General features: G+C 47.3%; 1 protein-coding gene across 12 annotated transcripts in view; it reads right to left on the bottom strand.

Moving 5' to 3' along the window:
• Positions 1–25,351, bottom strand: part of SCMH1 (Scm polycomb group protein homolog 1) — a 183,538-nt gene that overhangs the window by 1,127 nt on the left and 157,060 nt on the right. For 9 of the 12 annotated variants that reach the window (XM_029226811.1, XM_029226809.1, XM_029226805.1 and 6 more), the window contains 4 exons: positions 23,129–23,329; positions 20,791–20,982; positions 9,175–9,369; positions 1,048–1,178 (listed from right to left, as the gene is read on the bottom strand). In XM_029226811.1, the coding sequence (XP_029082644.1) occupies positions 1,048–1,178; positions 9,175–9,369; positions 20,791–20,982; positions 23,129–23,329 (719 nt within the window). Of the gene's footprint in view, positions 1–1,047; positions 1,179–6,136; positions 6,203–9,174; positions 9,370–19,227; positions 19,244–20,790; positions 20,983–23,128; positions 23,330–25,351 lie in introns of those variants that run through there. The other 3 variants (XM_029226814.1, XR_003794262.1, XM_029226810.1) reach the window with 3 other exon arrangements.

Below are 25,351 nucleotides of genomic sequence, written 5' to 3'. Positions count from 1 at the left end.
GGGACGGAGGGAGGCGCCCTCAGAGGCCTGGGGGGTCCGACCGCCCCAGGTTCTGATTAAAGGCCACCCGGGGAGATGCCAGCCACGTGGCAGTGAACCTGCTGCGATGCTACAGCCTACCTGTTCTCCCCAGCTTCTGTCTCCAGCCACCCCTCCCCAGCGTCTACTACTGACCCCACCCCGCCACCCCGGGTTAAGCTCTTCACACACGTTTACAGGAATCTCCTTTCTCTGCTGCCCGAGAGGCAGTCTCCCCGGATCCCAAACCTCTGAGGTCAGCTCAATTCCGTCTCCTCCCAGGCGGCCTCCCCAGTCAGTGTACTTGTCACTCATCACGGACTATTTCTGTATCGCCCCTCAAGGTCTATCGGGTGAGTCACCTTCCTTCCTGAGCAGCAGGGACCCCTCCGTGTGAGCCAGGCACAGAGCAGGCACTCGCTGAGCAGCTGTGAGACCTTCAGGCCTGACCTAAGAGCACCCTCCAAACCCACCTGGCCTGAAGGAGTAAGTGACCAGTGAGAGTGTCCAAAGCACAGAGCAGCACCAGGCGGTAGGGGCTACAGGGAAGTGGGTTTGAGCCCCAGATGAGGAGTATGGTCACTGCAGGGGGGGTCAGCAGCAGCCCCTGGCCACAGGGCCAAATGGCCACTTGAAGAGATGGGGGAGGCTCAGAGTGGAGAAAGTAGAGGATGGGGTTCTGATGAGGTAGGAGAGTTGGGGGCCACTTGGCAAGAGACTCTTGAACTTGGCCTTAGACCACAGCAGGTAGCTAGGAGAGCAAGTGTTCCTAGGAGAGGACAGTCCTGTCCCTGGGACCCAGTAGGAGTGTGGCTGAATCAGATCCTACACTAAAGGAGTGAGCTGAATTCAGTGCCCAGGGAGGGCTGTTTGGGGCCCAAGATTCTGTCTCTAAGTTGGTATGGTGTCACCTGTGCTCAGTTTCAAGAGACCTAGAACAAGTATATAGCTCGTGCCCCTTTAAGAGTCTATAAGTTGTAGAAGCAGGACTCCCAGCGGACACAGGAGAGGTCAGGCAGGGGCACCTACGTGTTTGCGAAAGAGGTCAGCATGGGGTCCAAGCTGAGGATCAGCTTCCCGGACAAACTGCATCACGTCCTCGACTGTCCACGAGGAGGGGTCCCGGCCACTCTGTCGAGAGGCATCCCGGCGATCCGACCCTGCAGGACAGGAGGACACCAGCATAACGGGCGGGGACTGGTCTGTAACTCCCCAGCACTCTCCTTGGCCTGTCCCAATGGCCCTGTGTGACCACTGAGGCTCAGCAGTGCCAGAGCAGAGGAACCAGAGGCAACCGGGGGAGGGAAGGGTTTTCAACAAAGGGACCAAAGGCCTGAGACCCTCTTCACTCAAATCTTAAGGGTAGGTCTGATTCTGGAAATGGTTTTTAAACTGAGGTTGTGATTCTGCCTGGACCTGAATCAGGGGTAGCAGTGAAGTAAGGGGATGACCTGGATTGGGGGCAGGCGTGGAGGAGCTGGCAGGTGAGGCTGCTTTTGCTTTGGCTCTGGGGACCATTTCTAGAGAGACCTCGGGAGCTGGGTTAGATTACAGCCAAGTCCTTGGGGCCCAGGAAGGGAAAAAAAGTGATGCCTCCTCCAAGGCTGTAGCAAAGTCAGCCAAACACTTGGAGGCAGAACAGTTTTGCCTTGGCTGCCAGGAATCTCAATGTTAATTTAGTGGTCTGCTTAGAGCTTTTATCTCAATCTTGGCTCAAAAACAGCCCCTCCCATTTCCCCTGTGGGATCTGAGCTCTCTGTATGATCATCACCTGCACAGATCTCTGGCATGCTTCATCCCCTCTGCCTGGAATGTGCCCCCTTCTCTCCCTTCAATTTCTCCTTTTTTTTTTTTTTCTGGCAAACTCTGACTTAGCTAAGCAAGGGTCGCCTTCAAGGATCAGCTCCTTTATGAAACTTTTCCTGTCTAATCCTGAAATAATTGGTCTCACAAAGCACTTCATGGATCTCTTGGTTACAGCTCAATCTCTAGACACTTTCCCCCATCACATCACTCTAATAATCTTTTCTCCGTAAGGCAGTCAAAACAACCTTTAAAAAGTAATTGGATTGGGCTTCCCTGGTGGCGTGGTGGTTGAGAGTCTGCCTGCCGATGCAGGGGACACGGGTTCGGGCCCCGGTCCGGGAGGATCCCACATGCCGCGGAGCGACTGGGCCCGTGAGCCATGGCCGCTGAGCCTGCACGTCCGGAGCCTGTGCTCCGCAACGGGAGATGCCACAACAGTGAGAGGCCCGCGTACCGCAAAAAAAAAAAAAAAAGTAATTGGATCATGTCAATAAATGCAATGGCCTCGAAATGCGTACCTGAAATAAAGTCGAACCCCTTACCATGGTCTAGAAGGTATCCCATCATCTGGCCCTTTCTATCTCCTCTCCCCCTTCCCCCCATCTTTTACTCACCAAGCTCCAGACACTCTGGCTTTCTTTCTGCCTCCTGAATAAGCCATGCTTTTATTCTTTGACCCAGACACACAACTTCCTCTGTCTAAAATTGTCTTTTCCCCACATCTTTGCACACCTGATTCCTTCTCAACACTTGGGTTTCATCTCAAATATTGATTCCTCTGAGAGGCCTTCCCTGATATCCTAATAAAAGTACTCAGTCCCCACATAATCACTCTCAATCCAGTTACTCTAGTTCCCTCCACCCCCAGCACATATCACAACCTACAGTAATTCCATGCATTTATGTTTATCTGTCTTCTCCTATTCCCTGCTATGTCCTTGTGATACTCTGATTAATAAGAAGAAACGTATGTATTTGTCTTCATCCCCTTTTCTGGCACAGAACTCCTAAAACTCTAGGAATTTCCTAAGTGGTCCGAGAAATAAAGGTGTCTTTTGCTAATCATAGCAAGTCCCTTTTATCCACACCTGGGTATGTTAATGAGGTGACTTTTAGAAAGCCCCTAAGGATGGAGGCCAGTTGCCAGAGGGACCAACCAGGTGACTAGAGGGTGGGAACTTTCAGCCCCACCCCCCAACCTCTGGGGAAGGGAGAGGGGCTAGAGATTGAGTTCAATCACCAACGGCCAACGACATAAGCAACCTTGCCTATATAATGAAGTCGCCATAAAAGCCCAAAGGACAGGGCTTCAGAGAGCTTCTGGGTTGGTGAACGTGTGGAGGTACTGGGAAAGCAGTGTACCCAGGAAGGGCACGGAAGCTCCATACCCCTTCCCCCATACCTTCCTCTACGCATCTCTTCCATTGGGCTGTTCCTGGATTGCATCCTTTTAATAAAAAACTGGTTATCTAGCAAGTAAACAGTTTTCCTGAGCTCTGTGAGATGCTCTAGCAGGTTAATCAAACCCGTGGGAGGGATCACAGGAACCTCTCATTTAGAGCCAGTCAGTCAGAAGCACAGGTAACAATGTGGACTTTGAACTGGCAGCTGAAGTATGTGTGTGGGGGGGTCAGTCTTGTGGGACGAAGCCCTTATCCTGTGGGATCTGACGCTTCCTCCAGGGAGCTAGTGTCAGAACTGAGTAAAACTGCAGGAGGCCCAGCTGGCATCGCAGAATTGCTTGGTGTGTGGAAACCCACATGTCTGCAGGGGAAGCGAAGCAGTGCTGAACAGAGTACTGAACGTAGGGAGACAGGCAGGAGGAGAGTGTTTTCCTTTCACGGCACATAAAAGAGTGCCCGCTCTGCCACAGCAGATGTTCAAACACGTTTGCTAAATGAATGAATGATCCTACGTGATAGTTCCATGTATATTTTTCTGTCTCCCCGCCAGACTAGGTCTGTCTTGAGGCAGGGACCCTGCCTTGCTCATGTCAGTATCCTCACCACCCAGGAGATGCCCAGTCAACAGCCAACTGTCAGAGGTGAAACACCAGTGAAAGTAGAAAGGCCCTACTCTTCAACCATGTCTTGCAAAGGCTAAAGATCTTCTCTCATATTCCTTCATTCCGGGTCCCAGGTCTAAAAGTCGAAGCACACTTGGCTTGGCACCCCTCCTGCTCCCTGGGGAAGAGACTGGAACATATTACCTCTCAAGCTTGTAGCTGGGCACTGACCAGACCAGAGAGAGGTGTGCTGGAGCAAGCAGGGTGATTAGCGCCATAGAAATTCCAAAGGCTTTTAAGAGGGGTGGCAGACAGGGAGTTGGAGAGGGCTGTGTGAGCCGGCCACTCCTCCCTGCCCTGAAAGTCCACTGCGATGCTGAGACAGAAACCAACTGCACAGATGATGGAGAGCAGGGAGCAGATACTACACATGAATATGTCCATCTTAGCTTCTTGGACCATCTTAGCTAATTCCTCTACCCAGGGGAGCTAGGAATCACACACACACACACACAATTATACACATACTTATATAATGATATTATAAATACACACACATATATACTCATATATAATACTATTATATATTTACATGTTTGTCTGTTAGCCTACTCCATTAGAACATACACTCCATGAGGGCAGGAGGCAGGAAGTTGCTAATTTATACAGTGGTCAGGAGAGCATCTCTGAGATGACATTTGAGCAGAGACCTTGAGCAGAAGACTGATTGGCATGTTTAAGGGTTAGCATGGAGGCCAGTGTGCTGGAGCAGAGTGAGTGAAGAGAACATGGCAGGAAATAACATCTGAGAGTATGTATGTATGTGGTGGGGCGGGACGAGTGGCAGGGCACATCACAGAGGACCTTGTAAGCCACTGACAAACCACTGGCTTTTCTGAAGGTTGGTTTTGAGCAGAGGAGTGACACGAACCAACTTATACTCTGAGTCTGTGTTGATAACAGTCATTAGGGGGGGCAAGGACAGAAGCAAGGGAGACCAGTTGAAAAGGAGGCTACTATAATAGTCCAGGCAAGAGACGACTGGGAAGCACCGAATGTGGCTGAGAGTGGCCTGATACACCCAGAACTCCCAGCATCGTCAGCTCATTTGACCCTTAAAACAGTTTTTTTTTTTTTTTTTTGCGGCACGCGGGCCTCTCACTGTTGTGGCCTCTCCCGTTGCGGAGCACAGGCTCCGGATGCGCAGGCTCAGCGGCCACGGCTCACGGGCCCAGCCGCTCCGCGGCATGTGGGATCCTCCCGGACCGGGGCATGAACCCGTGTCCCCTGCATCGGCAGGTGGACTCTCAACCACTGCACCACCAGGGAAGCCCTAAAACAGCTTTTGAAGGAAGTATCATCATCTTTAGTTTAGAGATGAGGCAACTGAGGCCCAGAGAAGTGAAGTGACTTGCCCAGGACCACACAGCTAGGAAGGAGAGAAGTTCGTGCCCTGTCTCTGTCTTTTCCTATGCCCGTTCCTGCAGACAGACTATACCAGGGGTCTCTCTCTCCACCCAATGGGTACAGCTGGTGGTCACTCTTCATGCAAGGCAGAGTGTCTCAGTCTGAGGATGACTAAGGAAGGTGGGGCGCATCCACAAGAGGCCAGACTGACAAACTGAGGCCCGACCATATGGATCAATGAAATAAGGGAGGGCATAGACTTGTCATCTAAATTCTTTGAGAGAAACAATTCTAGGGCCAACCAAAGAGAATTCTCTCGTAGCTTTATGAGGACCTTCAGGGTCAAGAGAGATTCAGACTGTGACTTGGCCAACAGACTCCCAGTGTATCCCAAGGGAAGAGTGGAGATGCCTGGGAGACAACAGTGGCATCTGAGGCCAGTGCCATGCGAGGCAGCCTATCAGTATGATGCCACGTACGTGTGGAATCTAAAATATGGCACAGATGAGCCCGTCTACAAAACAGAAACAGACTCACACACACAGAGATCACACTTGTGGTTGCAAGGGGAGGGGGCGGGGGAGGGAAGGACTGGGAGTTTGGGACTAGCAGACGCCAACTATTGTATATGTCAGTAGGGTTGGATAAACAACAAGGTCCTACTGTAGAGCACAGGGAACTCTATTCAATATCCTGGGATAAACCATAATGGGAAAGATTATATTAAAAAAGAAATGCCCATACGTGTAGAACTGAGTCACCCTGCTGTGCAGCAGGGACTGGCACTACGCTGTAAACCAACTGCGCTTCAGTAAAGAAAATAAAGTTAAAAAAGAAGGAAGCACTCCTAACAGAAACAGGGCTTTGGGGGAGAGAACACTAATAGCAACCCCCTCACACCTCGGGAATGATTTAGTTTCCAAAATGACCCCATATCCCTGCTTCCATCTGATCCATTTAACACGCCTGAGAAAAGAGCAGGTCAGTATCACCACCTCCTCTTTGTGTGTGAGGAGCACGAAGACCTGAGAGCTGAGGTGACTTAAGTCTCAAGGCAGGGCACCAACCCTCCGCTCTGCCTCTACTTCAGAGCTCCTTACGCTGCTCCACGTGGGGCCTTGCTGGGGTTAGGGTCGGGAGGGGCATCCCAGGCTTCTCTCCCTGTCTCGGCCTTCCTGAGAACCCCCTCTGCCACTGCAGGCCTTGCTTACTGGAGTCGTCTTATTCTTTCACACCTCATCCATCCCTGGACTGGGGGAGGCCACAGTGGGTGTGGAAATGGCATTCTCCTGTCTCCCCACTGCTGCTTTTAGACCATCTTCCGACGGAAGCTCGTGTCCTTCAGAGGCCAGACATGTACCGACCGTCTGCTCTTCTGGATCACTTTCATCTGCAGATCTCTGGGTTTCTGCCGTTTGTTAAATGAAGACTTTTGGGTACTTAACTCACTACCTTCTGTTCCACCCCAATTCCTGCCATAATCCTCAGAGGCAATCCATTCAACAGCTGCCTTGCCTCCAGAGACTTTCATCTCCACTGTACTTCAAATGCTTACTGCCAAGGTTACTGTCTGGTTCTTGCATCTCTTGGAACAAATCCACTTAGGAATTTTAAACATCCCCCTCTCTGACCCCAACATCCCACCTTTTCAGGTCTCTTGGGGGACCTATGTCCCCATAACCATTATGTCACAAAGACCTTTTTAGCACATCAAACTTACAGCCTCCCCATCCTTCAGCCTTCTCTCAGCCTTGCTTCTTCCCCACCCTGCCCAGATCCAGTGCTGATGATCTAAACTCCTCTTCTTCCAGCTCCACTGAGTACCTGCTCCCCCGCTCCCCGCCCCCTCCTGCTCTGCTAGCTCAACATAAAAACTTACCTCTCAAACTGTCTTTTTTCACCCCACATCTAGGTTTCTAAGAACCACACCAGAAAACCATAGCTCTTGTAAACTGGCAAACTAGCCTCCAAGCTCCAAGCATCGCTGGACCTTCGTGTTTCCTGCAAACCATCCCCTCCTCCTTGACCCATTTCCTCCTGTCTTCTTTATGGCTGGTCCAGTCTCCTGGCACTCTGGAGCCCTTCCCTACTCAGCCCTCTCTCCATTCCCTCATGGCCACAGCCAATTTTCCCTCCAGTCTCAGGGAGCAAGGTGTGCCTCCTTCTGTCTTAAGACTGGTCCCTAATCCTTTCTACCACCCACAAGGCCTTACTTTCTCCTCTTTCCTGTATTCTGAATTTCTTCTTCTTGAAAGGCTCAAGTTGTCTGCTGATACACATGCCCAGCGTGCACCCACTCTAGAAGACCTTCTTTTGAAGGTCACCTCCTTTTTTCTCATCAAACTCTCCTTGATATCCCCACCCACTGCAATCTGCCCTCACCACCCTCCAGCACCACTGAAGCTGCTCTTACTAAGATCACCAGTTACTCACTAATCACCATATCCAGAAGATATTTCTCAGTCCTATTTTACCGAACCTTTTTGGGTTGTACTCGTCTTCAAACACTCTCTGTACTCCCGGCCACCACAGTATCAAATTCTTATGTTCTTCCTCACATTTGACTACTCCTTTGTCCCCTTGGTGGGATCCTCTTCCTGTTCCCTCCTCCTGAACTTTGTTGGTCCCCAGAACTCCTTCTTTGGTCAACTGTTCTTTTCATTCTAGACATACTCCTGGGAGTTGGGGGTCATTCACCCTACAACTTCAACTTCCATCTATTTGCTGATGACTCCCAAATATTTAACTTCAGCTCAGTCTTCTTCCCTGAGGATCAGACCTGCACAACCACTGCCTGCTGGGTATCACCTAGATGACCCACGGGCTCCCTCCCCTTCTTTCTCTTCTATGGTTGGTTCCCTCTCTCAGTGAATGGCACCACCATCTATCCAGTCACCCCTTCTAGAAACCTGGGAGACATTCCCACTCCTTCCTCACAACCCTTGAATCTGACTCAATTTACCTCATGAAGAGTTTTCAAATCTATTCTCTCTTCTACAAACCTTCTACCACTGCCCTAATCTAGGCCTTTATCATTTCTGGTCTGGCCAGAAACCTAAGTAACCTCCTAAGCGGTCTCTCTACTCTTGTCCTGCCTCAGCTCCATCCACAACACAGTAGTCAATGATCTACTGGAAACACAAACCTGTTTAGGTCTTGCCTCTAAGTAAAAGTCTGCAGAGCTTCGCATTACCTACAAGATCAACTCCAAACTCTTTAACGTGGCATTTAAGGTCCTCTATGATACAACCCCTGACGCTTGCAGGCTTTTCCCTTTGAAGTCCCAGAATTACATTTTGTTTTTCAGCAATACCAAACTGCGTGTAGTTGCTGGTACAATCTGTGTTAGTTCTTATCCCTTTGCCCTTGTCCATGCTGTACTCTCTTCCCTGGAAAGCTCTCCCCCGCCTACCACTCCTAATACATTAATATAGTCAACATTTAAAATGTCAGACACTTTCTCAAGGAAGCTTCCCCTGGATACCAAGCTTGGGTTAGGTGTTCCTTCTTGCAGCTTTCATGCAACTCAAAGTGTATCTCTTTAGCCACACTCAAGATGTTGTTTTCAAGTTATCTATTTAAGTGTTTGTCTCTCCCACAAGACTTTCAGCTCTTTAAGGACAAGAAGTGATTGATTTTTGCGTCCCCATGACAAACACAGACGGTGTTCAAATAAATAGCTCATGAATGAATGAAGGACTCCTTCCCTGTCCCTTTGGCTCTAGGTCGCTGGCTCTTAGTTTCTGTTATTCTCAAGCTAATCCCAGAGCTTCAATTGCTCCCCAGGGGCCTGGTCAGGCACAATGGTGGCCCAGACCCCATTCCAACCTCCAGGCAGCAGGCAACAGAGTTAAGTCCTTTCTGGCCTCCCAGGGTTCAGGAAGGGAAGAAGGAAAGAATGAGAGAGGGCAGGAGAGCCAGAACTCTGAAAAGCTTACCCCTGGAGCAGAACCTGCGCACAGCCGAGGCAGTGCTCAGTGGGAGGCCACAGGATGGAAGCAAAGGCCGGTACCCAGGGTTTCGAAGATTTTGGGAGGTGCTGACAAGGTTGGTGGGATTCAAGGTGGAGTCCATTGAGTCTGAGTGTGGCTCCAAGGACCGGCCCAGACTATTTCCCAGGGCAAAGGTTTCACCTGGAAAACAGTAAAACCAGAGTTACAGCAGGGACTAGCCTGAAAGGGCTGCCAGGGCGCTGGCTCCCAGGAATCTGTTTGGGTGGAGTAAGAGGCAGCAAAGCAGAGAGCCCTGGGCTGGGTCACAGGGTGCCTGTGTACCAGTCATGGCTCTGGCTCTCACTAGGTGGCCTTAGTCAAGCCCAATGCCACTCTCTGGACATGGATCTTCTCAGAGACTTCCTTTTAGACTAGATGGTCTCTGAGTTTTCTTCTGGTTTGGATGTCTTAGGCTTTTTCTGACAAGGAGAACCTTAAAAAAAAAAAAAAAGAAAGCTATTCTGGGAAGAGTCTGCCCTAACACAAGATGCCAGAGCAGGGAATAGGGGTGCTGAAGAAGAGACACATTTGCTTAGAGGAGGGCACTTTAGAAGCTGACCCTCTTAGCCAGCAGGACACCTCAGAAATGCTTCTGGATGCCTGGCTAAAGGCCTGTCTGCAAAGGATCTGCTCCTATGTTTCCTCCCTCCTTTCATATTTGCCTTGTGTTATGGAAACATTCCAAGGAAGCTGGGGTTGTACAGTAGTGAGAGCATGGGCATGGAGCACAGAATCTGGGTTAGAATTTGACTCTGCCACTCAGCAGACAAGGTGCTTCCCTCAGGACCTCAGTCTCCTAACCTACAGCATGGGAGGCCCCTTTCTCCCAAGGGGTTTGTGAACATCAAAAGAGAATGGCTAGGAAAGCCTTCGTAAAGGGAACCTCATCCTGACATTTCTACACCCAGGCCACGGCCCAACTCCATGCAGCAGCCCCTAATCCTTGCACTACAGAACCTGAAGCAGACTCCCTCTCATGGTTGGGTTCTACCCATACCAAGTCAGATCCTCTGGCCACTGCCTTCTCTGCTTCTGGGGGATGTCTTGGGTCCTGGACCACATCACACTGTCCTTTGTGGTTTTTCTTAGAGATTAGGTGTTTAGGTAATGCTTGGGATTCATACAGGGCCTCTGATGAACGCTAAATTCAAGGAAATTGTCTGGTATACAATAAGACCTCTTTGGCAAGACGGTTTAGGATTTTAGGACTACTTTCTAATTCTCACCTAGAATTGCTTGGTAAACCATGGGATTACAGTCAAATCTAGCATGAGACAGCTATTCATCCATATCTCAGGAAATTTAACTGATGAAGCCCTTTCCTAGAAATGGTTCTGAAGAGAGAAGTCTCTGAGGCGCTCTAGGATACCTAAACCATATCCCACCCCATTTCTGCAGGTGAGGTTTCAGATTCCTATTTTCCAGGAGAGATGACTATAGCAATGTCCCACTTTGAGACAAGGACAGGAATCCAATCCAGGAAACAGGATGCCTGGGTTCTACTTCTGGGCTCCTGCCTCTCACTAGGTATGTGATTCAAGGCAAGATATCTGTCTTTTCTGAGTACTAGTTTCCTCATCTGTAAAATGGGGAAAACTCACCCTTTGTCATGCTGAGAACATCAAATGAGAAAACAGAATGGGATGGACTTTACAAAGGTGGGGAGTTGTATTTTATTCTTCATTCAGAGTTAGAGTGTAAACCGAAGTTCTCTGCAACAGCTCAAGAAGAAAATGAACTCTAGTTTCTGTATTTATCAGCACAGTGATGACCTCACCTTTCTAGTACTCATTTTACTCAGCAAAGACCTACTTCACATGAGCTAACAGACGTGAAGAATAATTCTGATGACAATGCCAGGGGTTCACCAGATGGTGAGGCAAAATCAGTAAGTGTCTCTTCTCTTGCCAATGCTAAGGATGGTAAAAGAAATCCGGATTCTGGTTGAGAGGTCTGAAAATCTGGACTGGTGGCACCTGGACTAGGCAAGGTCATTAAATCTTATCCTAATGAGATGAAGAGGAAAAATGAAGCATCATGCCCAAGGCTCTGAGAGGTCCTAGTCAGCTTAAGGCTGATCAAATGAGGCCCTGGCTGCCTTCAGTAGGATGATGCCAGGGCAGAAGACTGCAGTGCTTTCCAACTGTGCTCCACAGAGCCCTGCAGAACTCCCAGCTCCTCGGTAGAGCCTCGGCCCCATCCCAGCTTCTATCGAAACAGCTCTGGTTTTAGCTTTTATATACCAGAGTTTCATATAATCTTACCTTTGCAAAAAAGGAGTTCTACTGCTAAAACAAAACAAACTTTGAAACCACTGGCCCAGGGATCAGAAGTTGGGGCTGGAACACTTGAGTTCTATTACTGGCATGATGATTAGTCAATGATCACCACGTTTTTTCTGGGATTCAGCTTGTGCATCTATAAAATGGAGATGAAATCCCTTAACCTCACAGGATCAACGTGAATTCACCAGTGAATGCTGGAGACATGAGAACAATCAGCATGAGAGGGAGCTCGTTCATTCATTCAACAAACATTTGTTGAGCACCCTTTGTGTGCCAGCCACTGTGCTAGGTACGGGGTATGCAGAGGTAAACACAGACAAGGACCTTGCCCTTACACAGCTATTTTCAGTGAGAAGCAGATCTTCTGAGTATCACATTGCAAGGCTGACCTTAAAAACTAGAGTTCCCAGTGGAGGATGACCAGAACGGTGGTGAGAGGCCTAGAATTCATGGCAAAGGAGAAAGAGGATGGGCATATACAGGCTGGAGAAAAGTCAGAGGAGACAAAGACACCAAGGGCAGTCATGGGTAGAGAAGAGGGCTGGAGGTAGATTTGTTTTTTGGAAGGCAGAGAGTAGAGCAGGGGTAGGAGTTATAAGAAGGTAGATTTCAGCTCAAAAAGGAAGGCATTTGGTAATCAAAAGTATCGAACAATAAAACTGATTGCCAAAGGTGATTGTGAGCAACATATCATTAGGGGTATTTAAGCAGAAGTCAGATGAACACAACTGTCTGCTGGGTTAGATACTAGGTCACCTCTAGAGCCATTTCTGCTTCTGAGATTCAAGGACTCTACACTCAGAAGCATGCTTTCCCCTTCATGGGGGTAAACTGAATGATCAAGAAACAACTACAGTTGTGGATCTAAGAAACATCTTACACCAACACAGGACTCAGAGGCTAGCACAGTCCTTACGCATACTTAAGACAGACTTGTCTGTCCCATGTTAAAAAAATATCCTTCTCTGAACCACGTGTCCCACATCCTCTACTAAGTATCCTTTCATTCAACAAATACTATTAAATACTTACTATGTGACAGTTAGGGTGATGGATACTGAGAATGGTGAAAAAGATAGATTTCACCCTTCCCCTCATGGAATATTTAATTTAGTGGGAAGGATGACAAAATACAAGCTCATAAAAAACAGAAACTGTTGTAAGTATTCCTAAGAAAGGAATAGGGAATTAAGGCAGAAAATAACAGGGGGACCTTTTTAGATGAGGAGACCGAGAGGCCTCCCTGACAACTTGACAAGTTGTGCTCTGAAGAAGAGTCCAAGTGGAGGTGTGCCAGATAGTGTGCTTGGTTTTAGGGTTCAATGGAGGCCCTAAATGCATCCCAAAGCATTAGCTAAACAGTTGATTTCTAAGAAAAACTACAAAGGATAAGAATGTGGTCCAGGACTCAGGATACTCCCCACATGCAGAGAATTTTATGGGTCTGGGTAGATCATGGGAAAGGATCTGCTGTAGGTTCCCTGGTGCAATGGCTAGGGGCTGCTGCCTGGTCACATACAGAAAGACCCGGAGGTCTTTCTGAGCTTGGAATATTCAGGGAAATGGGGAAAAACAATGTAGCTAAAATGTAGGGAACAAAGAGATGAATTTGGAGAGGTAGGCAGGGGCCAGATCATGCAGGACACTGCAAACCAAAGTAAGACATCTGGATTTTATTAAAAGTGCATTAGAGGGACTTCCCTGGTGGTCCAGTGGTTAAGAATCTGCCTTCCAATGCAGGGGAAACAGGTTCGATCCCTGGCTGGGGAACTAAGATCCCACATGCCGCGGGGCAACTAAGCCCGCGCGCCTCAACCACTAAGCCCGTGCACTCTGGAGCCCACGTGCCACAACTGGAGAGAAGCCAGCGTGCCACAACGAAGAGCCCGCGCGCTGCAGTGAAAGACCCCGCATGCCACAGCAAAGATCCCGCATGCCGCAACTAAGACCCGAGGCAGCCACATAAATAATAAAAGTGCACTAGAATACCACTAAGGAGTTTTAAGTGAGGGAGTGCCATAATCTCATTTATGCTTTAAGAAGACCATTTGGGCTATGAAGTAGATAATGGACCAGAGAGGAACAAGAGAGGTAGTAAGGGGACCAGATAGGCCAGAAAGGATCTCTCAGGCCAAGAGAGGGAGGATGATGGTGAAGGCAGTAGAGATGATAAGATATCCATGGATTCAAGATACATTCTGGATTTCCGCTGCTAGTTAAGGATCAGACATACCCTACTGCTTCAAACAGCTAAAAGAAAAGACAAAATATATAAAATAAGTTTTCAGACACTGGGCATTAGATAGTGCAGGATAGAGACTCCTGAAAGAAGGGAAACAAATGAGATGAGCCCTAGGCTTGCTCCCAGCTTACTGTGTGGAGAGCTTCCTGGCTACAGTGCAGGGAAGGGAAGATCAGACAGTGCCCAGTGATCTCCCTGAGTTGAGGAGTTGGAGCTGAGAGTCCAGGTAGAACGTGGCAGCTAAAGTTCATAGGCCAGAGTACTGGAGAGGTGATTATAACTGTATTTCATATGTTCAAGAAGGTAAAGCAAAGACTGAGTAGGTTGAGCAGACACTGAAGATATAAAAAGACCCATACTGAACTTCTAAAAATAAAAATACGTTTGAGATGAAAAATACATGGGGTGGATTAGCAGTAGATTAGACACTGCCAAAGAAAAGATAAGCTAACTTAACCATATCTGTAGAGTTTACCCAAAGTAAAACATAGAAAAAGGGCTAAAAAATATTTTAAAAGCATCAGTAAACTGTGGGAAAATTTCAGGAGGATTAATATATGTCTAATTGGAGTCCCCAAGGGAGATGTGACAAAATACATATGAAGAGCGAATGGCAGAAATTTTTTCAAATTCGATGTAAAAGACAAACCCTCATATCCAAGAAGCTCAGTTAACCCCAAGCACAAGAGGCATGAAGTAAACCTCACCAAAGTACAGCATCATCAAATTGCTTAAAACCAATGATAAAGAGAAAACCTAAAAAGCATCCGGAGGGAAAAGACGAATGAATACAAGAGACCAAAGATATGAATGACAGAAGACTTCTCATCAGAGGCAACGCTAACCAGAAGACAGTAGAGCCACATCTTTAGCATGCTGAGCAACAAAAAAGTCAACCTGGAATTCTAAACTCAACACAAGTGCCTGTCAAAAGCAAAGACAAGGGCTTCCCTGGTGGTGCAGCGGTTGAGAGACTACCTGCCGATGCAGGGGACACGGGTTCGTGTGCCCTGGTCACATGCCGCGGAGTGGCTGGGCCTGGGAGCCATGGCTGCTGAGCCTGCGCGTCCAGAGCCTGTGCTCCACAACGGGAGAGGCCACAGCAGTGAGAGGCCCACATACCGCCAAAAAAAAACAAAAACAAAAAACAAAGACAAAAAAGACCTTTTTCAAAGCAACAAAAGCTGGAAGAACTCAACGACAGTAGACATGACTACGAGAAATGTTACAGAAAGCCCTTTAGGCAGAGAGAAGATGATGGTATGAAATGGCTCTACACTAAAGAATGAAGAGTAGGAGAAATGGTAACTATAAAAGGGTAAATATAAAACAATTTTTTCTTATTTGAAAAAAATCTTCCAAAGGTAAAGACCTGTTTAAAGTGAAACAGTCACAATGTAAAGTGGGATTTATAAAATACGTAGAAGTAAATGGATAATAACAATAGCATAAAGGCCAGGAGGTGAGAAGCATACTGTTTTAAGGTTCTTATACTATATGTAAAGGGAGATGATTATTACTTTAAAGTAGATGGTGATATGTTAAAACAAATGTATAATACAAACTAAAGCAGCCACTAAAATAACAAAACAAAGAATTATAGCTGACAAACCAACAAAAGAAATAGAATAGAATCATTAAAAAACTGGATTAATCCACAGGAAGGCAGAAAAAAGGGAACATAGAACAGATGGAACAAATCTCTCCACCCACAGCTTTTCCCTTTGTTCTTTGAGTTGCTGAAAGTATAGATCTAGGCTAGCTAGTACTTTCTTTTAGATAATTACACTAATGGTTCTTTTGGTATGAAAGGCAAGGTCTGGGCATTGTGTAGAAGGGGAAAGCTGAGACAAAAGCAAACAAAATTATTTTGCACCATAAATTAATTTGGAGTTGCCTGTTGATAGCTTGGAAGGGAGGAGGTATGGGATGGAGGGAACAGAGAAACCAGAGGGCAAAGGGAATTCCTCCAAATCTAGAATGGGTCGCAGAAAATGGCAATAGGCGGAGGCCTAAGGTGAAAGAGGCCAGTAAGGTATTTGCTGTAGCATCTGATAAACACTAAAACAAAAAGGTTAAACTGCTTCCTTTCGTTTGTGGTAAGTATCCTTCTTTCTACCCACGACTTCAGTACAAGTCTAGCACACCTAACAAACTTGTGTTGGTTTTTCCTTAGGGAAATGAAGGATGAGGAGCTGGATCAAACTGCTGGGGCAAAAACCACTGCAGGAGAGACCATCAACTACAGGAACTGACAGGGGAAAAAGGGATTAAGAACCGACTCAGAAGCAGGAATTCTGAGCTAGAAGTATGCACTACTACGAGGAAAACGTAACCTCATCCTGGGTTATGTGGGATGGGCGGGGTGGTGGTGGTGTCATTTAATTTTATTTAGATTTGGATATCAAAGGAAAGGACAATCCCCAAATCTAGGAGGCCTTGCAGAATTCAAAAACCTCCAACTGGTCCCCCGGCCTACCTCTTGCTCTACTCCAACTATTCTCCCACACAGTAAGTACCCTGAGTGAGCTTTTGAAAACACAAATCTGATTATGTTATTTCCATAACACAGTCATGGCTTTAATACTTCAATGGGTCCTCACTGCTCAATGACATAAAGTCTGTAACCTGGTCAATTAGACCTTTTCTGCCTGGGCCTTTGCTACCACTCCAGCCTCACTGCTTACATTCTTCTTTTCTACACTGTATTTCTGAAACAAGTCAGGTTTCCTCTTGCCCCTCACAGTCTCACACGCTCAGTCAGCAAGAACATCCTTCATCATCCCCTCTTCCATCTCTTTGGGTCTGTGGCACCTTTACGTCATTATCCTACTCCTTCAGGTCCAAGTGTATATATCATTTCTTCTGGAAGGTCTTCCCTGACACACCGGGTTTGAACTCTTGAACTCTGAACTTGTTCCATTAAAGCACTCATCACCATGAATTAATTTGTTTGCTTATTTGTTCATATTGTTTACCAGGCTGTAAGCTCTGTGGGTGTAACGACCTTGACTCCTAATTTACAATGGAACCCTCTATACCCAAATCAGAGTTGTCAATAAATACTGGGTTGACTGACTGTCTGACCGAATAATGGAATCACTACAGTTTCAATTAATTATAAACATTTGAGTGTTCTTAAAACTCTGACAGTTCTATGAGGAAACCTTGTGTGGGAATGAAGGGGCATCCTAAGAAATTATGAGTTCTTATCTGGCTTTTATTCCGTGATTTTTGGGGTTTTGTCAGGAGAACCACTTTATAACCAGCTTAGAAGACCTGGATGGAACTGGAAAGACAGGCACGAGGAACTCACTGTCATGGGACAAATGAACCACTTCCTTCAGCAGAGAGGAACCAGCAGGCCCAGAGGTGAATGCTAGGTGGATTTCAACTACAGCTAACATTAATAGTCACTGGGATCAGCTAAATTAATACAATCTCCTGTTTAATACCATTCTGGAGGACCAGAAAAAGAGCTCCTTCTCACTTAATCTTTATAGGCCTCGTACTTGATCCAGCCACGTGTGTAGTTCTTAAGAAGGGACTCTGAGCTGCCATTGCCTCCCTGAGGGATCCTTCCCTGACCTCTTCTTTCACCATACTCCCAGCTCATCACTCCTGGCTGGGCCAGAGTACCTTTGGTTCCATGCTCTTACCACATACATGTTTACCTGTATCTCCTCTCTGAGCTGGGAACTCTTTTAGAGTAGGGATTGAGTCTGTTTTCTCTCTGTCTCCCCAGAGCCCAGTATAGGATCTAGCACAGAGTAAGTATTTGATAAATGTTTGATGATCTGAACCAAAACAACTGGCCTGAATTCTTCAAAATGCCAATGTCATATCATGGAAGGTAGATAAAAAAGGCTGGAAAACTGCTCTAGATAAAAGAAAACTAAAGAGACAGGATAACTAAATGCAGTGGATTACCCTTCACTGGATCTTGGATTAGGAAAAAAAAAAAAAAAAAGCTACAAAGGACATTACTGGGACAACTGGGGAAATCTGAATATGGACTATATATATCAGTTAGTAGATTTTATTAATGTTAAACTTCTCGAGAATGATAATAGTATTGTGTTCCTTGTTCTTAGGAGATACATACAAAAGTGTTTAAGGATCAAGTCTCTCATCTGCACTTAACTATCAAATGGTTCAGTAAACAAACAAAAACTACACAGAAACGCATACATGTATATATACTTAGAGAAACAGATAAAGTAAATACTGCAAAAAGCTAAGTGGCAAATCTAGGTGAAGAGTACACGGCTGCTCACTGTACCACTGTACAACTTTTCTATAAGTTTGACATTTTTCAAAATAAAACACTGGAGGAAAAAGCTAAGTCTCAGCTTAGGTAAGGAAGCCTAATGGGATGTACACTTGGTGACTATTTGCTATACTGGAAATGTGTAGTCAGTTACCCTACTCAGAAATGGGTACAGGGCTGTAGGGAAGAAAGAGGGGGCTGGTAAGCTCCTGGATAAGAGAGGTGGTATCTTCAGATGTCGAACTAGCAGAAGCGTGTAGCCAGGCAGAAGGGTGGGAGTAATAAACACCAGATCCAAAGGGCAAAGCAAAAGAAAGCCCTTATGCACATCAAGCTCTTTGGCAGAGGTCTGAGTAACTAATCGGAAAACTGTAGGAAATGAAAAATGATCAGAGGTGGAGCAAAGGGTCAGTAAGGCAGGGAGGGAGGTAGGTAGGCAGGCAGAAAAGATAAGCGAGGGAGCACAGAAGAGTTAGAAATCTCGGCAAAGGTCTAGTTTGTCTGGGCAGAGTTAAAACATCTCAGGGAAGCAAACAGAAACTAGGGTGAGAGCAGCCAAGCTGCTGAGCACCCACTATGAGAAACAGAGGTTAGAGATCATAGGAGAGCACAGGGAGCTGGCTGAATCTGTATGAAAAAGAGGGAAGGGAAGGGGGGCAGCCAATGCAGAAGGTGATAACCCTGGTCTTTGTCTCTTCTTAGTTGGTGAGGCAAGAAGGAAGAGTGGCTAAAGCCTCCTTCCTCTTGTCTGGTAGTTGAATCAGAGAGATGCAAACTGGAACAGAACTCCCAGGAAAGGTGACACGCCCCAATCCCAAACTATCATCACAACTGCAGGCCCATGATGTACACCCCTACCAGCCTCTGCATGCTGCCACCAGTGCGTTTCTCTTGGTTGTTAGCGGTGTTATTGCATTTAAGAATTCTGGGGCTTCCCTGGTGGCGCAGTGGTTAAGAATCCGCCTGCCAACTCAGGGGACACAGGTTCGAGCCCTGGTCCGGGAAGATCCCACATGCCGCGGAGCAACTAAGCCCATGCGCCACAACTACTGAGCCTGCGCTGTAGAGCCCGCAAGCCCCAACTACTGAACCCACATGCCATAACTACTGAAGCCCACGTGCCTAGAGCCAGTGCTCCACAACAAGAGAAGCCACCGCAATGAGAAGCCCGCACACTGCAACGAACAGTAGCTCCCGCTTACCACAACTAGAGAAAGCCTGTGCGCAGCAACGAAGACCCAACGCAGCCAAAAATAAAATAAATAAATAAATTACTTTAAAAAAAAGAAGAAGAAATGCTTAAAAAAAAAAAAGAATTCTGAGTTCCTATTTCTTTGAGAAATCTCTCTTTAGACTAGCAGCTACGCTCATGGACATGCTACCCTCTCTCGTGTATCCATTCTTCCAGAATCTCAGGTAGGGCTAATTTTAATTATTGAAGCGCAGCTCAGAGTTCCTGAATGCCAGCAACAGGGGATATGTAACAACCTGCCTTTGTGTGTACCAACTCCACCGTGCCCAGCCCAGACTCCCAGGGCAATATCCTAACTACAGGTAAGAATGCCCTTTTCTGTTCTCAGAGAGTGTGACGCTGAAAGAAAGCAATCTAGAGTAGGTCAGATGAGAAGTTCCCTCTGAAGAAAAGGGTCAGTGAGAGGGTCACAGATATGTTTGCAAGGACCAGATGGTGGGGACCCCAGAAGGAGCGTCTGAAATTCAGGCATCTTTCTGCCCTGCCTGCAAGTCATATAAGCAATTCTCCTTTGGGTGCAGCAGTACAGATAGAGGCGATGGATGGGGGGTGATGGGTGAACAGTCACTTCCCCAGCACATTCTTCCACAAGTGGCACTTTTATCAGGAGTGATTCTGACAATGATGAAAAGACAACAGGGAAGACAGTGTGGGAACAAGACTTGTGCAGGTCAGAAGGGGCCACCTCTTGGAGTTACGCTCCCCCGTCACCAGGCAGCACAGCCCCAGCGCTGACAGCACTGCCTCTCTATTCCTCTGGCCAGGGCAAGGTCCACAGGACTCTTTTAAAGAGCCTTTCCTCCCTCTCCCATAATGACCTACCTTGCTACGTTTAAGGCCAAGCTTCCCTTCCCTCCCTGTTGTTCCGTGTCCTGTGCTCCAGATTAGAGATGCTGAGTTCCATTCACTCAAACCTCTCTCAGAAGTGCTTAGTCACTGATCCGGCCACGTGGCATCTGCTTTCCCGTTGTGGGTCTGGTATGTTAACTAAGAAAGTTATTTTCCAGCCTAGTTAGAAACAGCAGGAACTTGAATTGACTTGCTCGACTGGCGGCGCTGGAGGAGTTATGGCCATGTGCCAAAGGAAAGAGTGGATGGCCAATCACCGGGAGCAAATTTCTCAATCTGCAGCCTGAGACTAAACCTTCCCGCTGGCGAGGGAGTTCTATGTTAGGCCTTTGCTGCCAGATTCACACGGGGAGATGTCCTGTGACTTCACGGTGGCTCCACATGCAGATTCAGGAGAATCATGAACCACCATTTTTTTAGGGATAAAAATCCAGAGGAAAGAGGGTTAATCCTAAAGATAGCAGACAAGGTCCTGAAGAGACAGTAAAGATGAGAGGAGACCAAAAAGTGCTAGACACGGCAAAGTTAAGGGACAGAAAACCAGATCTTGGGGTAGTAGGTGCCAGGCTAGCAGGTCTGAGGGCTGGCCCTGGGCCCTCACTGCTGCTGCTACTGCTACTACCCTGCCCCCCTTTCTTAGCCCAGACCCCGTCCCAGCTCCTACCTGGTAGGTACCTGTCGTGGCTGTGGCTGTACTCTGTGGTGGTGAGTGACAAGTGAGTCTGTGTAAAGGGCTGGTTGCCAAACAGATTGTCACTGCGAAGGTTGTGGCAGAGTTTCTCCAGGAAGCGGAGGACGTAGGTGATGCTGTTGACGGCTGGGAGGTTGAGGGTGTGCTGCTCACGGTCAAACACGGCTGTGGAGTTAAGCGGACAGGGCTGAGCGCGTCAGTTCCTCAGCTCAGCAGTGCAGGCAGGGCAGGAGGAGTCCAGCCCACTGCTTGCCTCAGGCTTCCCTGGTTACACAGAGGCAATCGGTGCCCAGGTTTCCTCCCTCCTTCCCCTCCCCTCCCTCCCTCGAGGGTTTGATTTTTGCCTCCAACTCCAGGGCTTGCAATGATGGGAGTGGCCAGGGCAGGTCTGTTGCACCTGGGGCTCTGGAATGATTTTACTTAGCCTGTGAAACAACTGTGAACATAATTCTATCTGCTCCATCAGTTGGCTGGGCCTCCCCCAGGAAATCTGTTCGTTTGGGGTTCCATTTCCATAAGAATTGCCCAAGAACAGAGAAGCTGGGCCTAAGAGGAGAATACAGCTATTGCCAGCAGTGGCTGAGGCATACAATCTGATCTGGATAAGGGCAACTAGAAGTTCGGCAACATTTGGAACTATTCCATGCCTGTTTTTCTTTTCAAGTCCCCACCTATTTCTATTCAAAATGTATCTGTATAATCCTTAACAAGCAAAAGGCCTCTACATCTGTCTCTGAGGGCAGGAAGGAAATGGGGAGATAGGTCATTCTCAGGAACCAATTTTGGGGCAGAGGAAGAACCCTAGAGAAGGTGTGGGTGAGAGCTGCTAAAGAAAAGTGGTAAAGAAAGCCGGGTCCCTGTAGACTGCTGCACAGAAGCAAAGGAGAGGCCAGGCAGAGGCCTCAGCCTCAGAAGGAAAGGGAGGCTTGATTTCCCATGCAGTTTTCAGCCTTTTATAGCAATTCCTTCCCTGCCTGCCCCCATCCTCCATGCAGCCAATTACTCCCTCGTCCGGGCTCCCACACCACCCTGCATGCATTTCTCACATATTATATAACACCTCCTACAGTTAGCTGTGAGCTAGTCTTTCTTTTCCATCAGGGCAGAGCCTGAACATGTCATCTTCTTTTCTTCCCTTCCCCTGGCCAGTGTCTGGCAATAACCTCTAACACAGAGTAAGGACTCAATGAATGTCTGCTAAAAGGTGGTATTTATGGGGTCTTCCATGTCAGCTGGGTTTCCTGAGGCTGGATACTACAACTAGTTAGAGGGCAGGGGCAGGAGATTACGGAGTAGTGTACAGTTAAGACCGAAAGGCTGGGGCTTCCCTGGTGGCACAGTGGTTAAGAATCCGCCTGCCAATCTCACTCTCTCACGGGTGAGAGCCCTGGTCCGGGAAGATCCCACATGCCGCGGAGCAACTAAGCCCGTGCGCCACAACTACTGAGCCTGTGCTCTAGAGCCTGAGAGCCACAGCTACTGAAGCCCGCATGCCTAGAGCCCGTGCTCCGCAACAAGAGAAGCCACCGCAGTGAGAAGCCCGTGCACCACAATGAAGAGTAGCCCCCGCTCGCCGCAACTAGAGAAAGCCCGCGTGCAGCAATGAAGACCCAACGCAGCCAAAAATAAATAAATAAAATAAATAAATTTATTTAAAAAAAATAAAGATCGAAAGGCTCTAGATCAAGTCTTCACAGGTTTGGTGGGTAAGAATGGGGTTTTGGACTTAGGAAAACTGAAACAGAGCAGGGCACAGCAGAAAAAGTGACTATTCTCAGTGAAAACAAACGAACCAAAAAACCATACTCTGTGCAACTGACTCAAACTCTCATAGCAGGAAAGAGAGGGATGATTCTTCCCACTCTGCCCTGAGATTCAATTCCCCTGTATCAGGGCTGGCTTAGGACTGGGAAGCTAAGGAGTCAAAAGAATGAGTGCAGAGTTCTGTGGTTCCCTGAAGCCAGCTAGGAGGCTATGGCAGTCTGGAGAAACTCTACTGTTTCCACAATACAGCCTCCTCTGGATTTTTTCTTGTGATCATCTTTAAAGCAACGCAGCCATGTATTTTCTGTATGGGAGAGGCTAGGCAGGAAGACAGAGTCTGCGTGGGTATTCTACTTGGCAGTGATATGCAGAAGACCTGGAGGGGCTCTGGGAGTTGAAAATGAGGACTCTCTGAGAAATGGAATACTTTCATATTTCTCCAGAGCCTACAGGTGTGAAGTAGCAACCAGGATGCCTTGCTAGAAATCAGCCAGTTGAAAAGGCCCGCTCCTCTGACTAGGAGCCATACCAGCCCAGGGGCGCTTACCTGAGATAACTGCACCACCGTGACCCTGTTTGAGGAAGCCGAAGACGGTTTTCTGGTGATAAGCACAGTCGATGCAAGCCTGCACAGCCTGCTGCAACACCACGGAGGCTTGGGCTGGCCCAAAATGGTCAGGGAGCTGCTGGACCTTCTTCTTATCTAAGTGGGGGCCTGTGCTGCCATTCTTGTTCAAGTAAATACAAACTGCAGGAGACAAAGAATCAAAGCAGCTTATAGAGTATCCAGGGTAGAGAAGTCAGACAACAGTGCTCTCCTCGTCTTTCATACCCTGGCTCTGGTCTCTACAGGATTCCCAGCTGCTAAGCTGTGAAACACCGTGGGAGGGGGTAGAGGGTGGCTGTACCCAGCTGCTGCCAGCCCAAACTGCATGACCAAAGCTCTGGGAACGCAGCCTGCTGGGAGAACAGCCCAGACCAGCCAAGGCACAGAACTTGCACTTTGTCTTCTGTACGCTGAAAAGAAGATCTAAGCAATTTTCCAGATGTATGTACTTTCATTTTCGGTCCTTGGTTGCCTTACATATTCTTGGTACCTCTTACATGCTCTGTGTATGGAGCTGGGGGCTCTGGCAATATTAGTGCTTGTGTGTGTTTGGCTTTGGACTTAGTGTGGTCAAACCACCAGTCACTTGCCTTGCCTTCCGTTCTGGGCCTTAGAGTCCCTTTGTTATCTTCTACATCAACACTCAGGCTCAAAGAAAGTAGTGAAAATAGAAGAAAACTGGAATAAAGAAAAACATGCAAAGGACCTGAGGGTCCCACCTATGTATTTCTCTGTTTCAGTACTTTCTCCTGTCAAGACAGCTGGGCACTCTCCTAACTGCAACCTCCCACCTGCCACTGTGCTAGGGCAGAGGCAGGGCGAGCACGGAAGAAAGAGGCAGTCCTACCCAGACTTGCTTCTTGGTCTCCAGAGAGGACCCGCAGCTGCCTGGCCAGCTACGGCATTCCTTCTGCTGACCTGACTTCTAGGCTTCCACTTGAGTAGGGGGTACTCTGCTTCTTCACACTGTCCTGGCTCACTAACTGAAGGGCAGGAGGGCAAAAAGTCTCTTTTGTTATTAAAGGCAAAAAGGTAAGAGCAGTAGCTGTGTGGGCTGTGGACGGACCGCTGTCCTCTTTGGGCCTCAGGTTTGCCATCCACAAAATGGAGGGGCTGAGCCAGATGCTGCCTGAGGATTCTTCCACCGTCGCCATTCTAAATCTAAGGGGAAGCAAGATGGAGGGAAGAAAACAAAAAGAGAGGCAGGATGTGGAAGGTGACGGCTGAAAAAGAAAGGAAGGAAAAAAAAGAAAAGGGTAAACAAGATGCGTTGAAATATATATTTAACTCTTTTTTCTCTTAAAACCCACTAAAATGAGCCAGATAACAAGAAAGGAGACAACTTAAAATTCTGGAAGCTGGAAAGCAGAGTGACAAAGTAGCAACTGACTCAGCAGACCCAAGAATGCTGAATCCTTAACCAAGAGTGGGGAATGATGAGAGCCAAGCTGCTCCATCTTTAAAATTCACAAAAGGCCCAAGAATGGGCAGGGGCCCCTGCAGGTCAGTGTGAAGGTAGACTTAATAAAAGTCTATAAAGACTTAATAAAAAAGTCTATAAAGACAATAAAAGAATTGGCTGAAGCCTGTTAAGAAATGGTTAGAATTTCCATGTCATAATATGACTCTTTCATTGAAAACAAAACAAATAAAAATGACGAACTCAAAGAGAAAAGAGTAATGAAAATAAGTGAAAACATTATGTCTGTGAGAAGACACTTATTAAAATGTTCATAGCAGGTTAGTCATAATAGCCCCAAACTAGAAGCAACCCAAAGGTCCATCAGCAAGAGAACAGATATACAAATTGTGGTATATTTATTTACTGGAATACCACTTGGCATTAAAAAAGAATGAACTATTGACGAATGCTTCTCAAAACATTATTTTGAGTGAAAGAAACCAAATACAAAATAGTACACACAATCTGATTCCATTTATACATGAATTTCAGGAACAGGAAAATCTAACCTATGGTGACAGAAATCAGAATAAAGGCGAGAGTGAAGGCTGACCGTAAGGAGGCATGAGGCAACATCCAGGTGGTGGAAATGACTCTTATCTTGACTGGCGCTGTGGCTACATGGCTGCTTACATTAATTAAAACTCATCAAATTGTATATTAAGATATGTACATTTCACTGTATGTAAATTTTACTTAAT

The sequence above is a fragment of the Monodon monoceros genome, unplaced genomic scaffold (assembly GCF_005190385.1).
Source record: "Monodon monoceros isolate NGI ecotype Baffin Bay Population unplaced genomic scaffold, NGI_Narwhal_1 Super_Scaffold_18, whole genome shotgun sequence".
Taxonomy (NCBI): Eukaryota; Metazoa; Chordata; class Mammalia; order Artiodactyla; family Monodontidae; genus Monodon; species Monodon monoceros.
The sequence above is the reverse complement of the archived record's forward strand: the minus strand, read 5'-3'. Positions and strand labels throughout refer to the sequence as shown.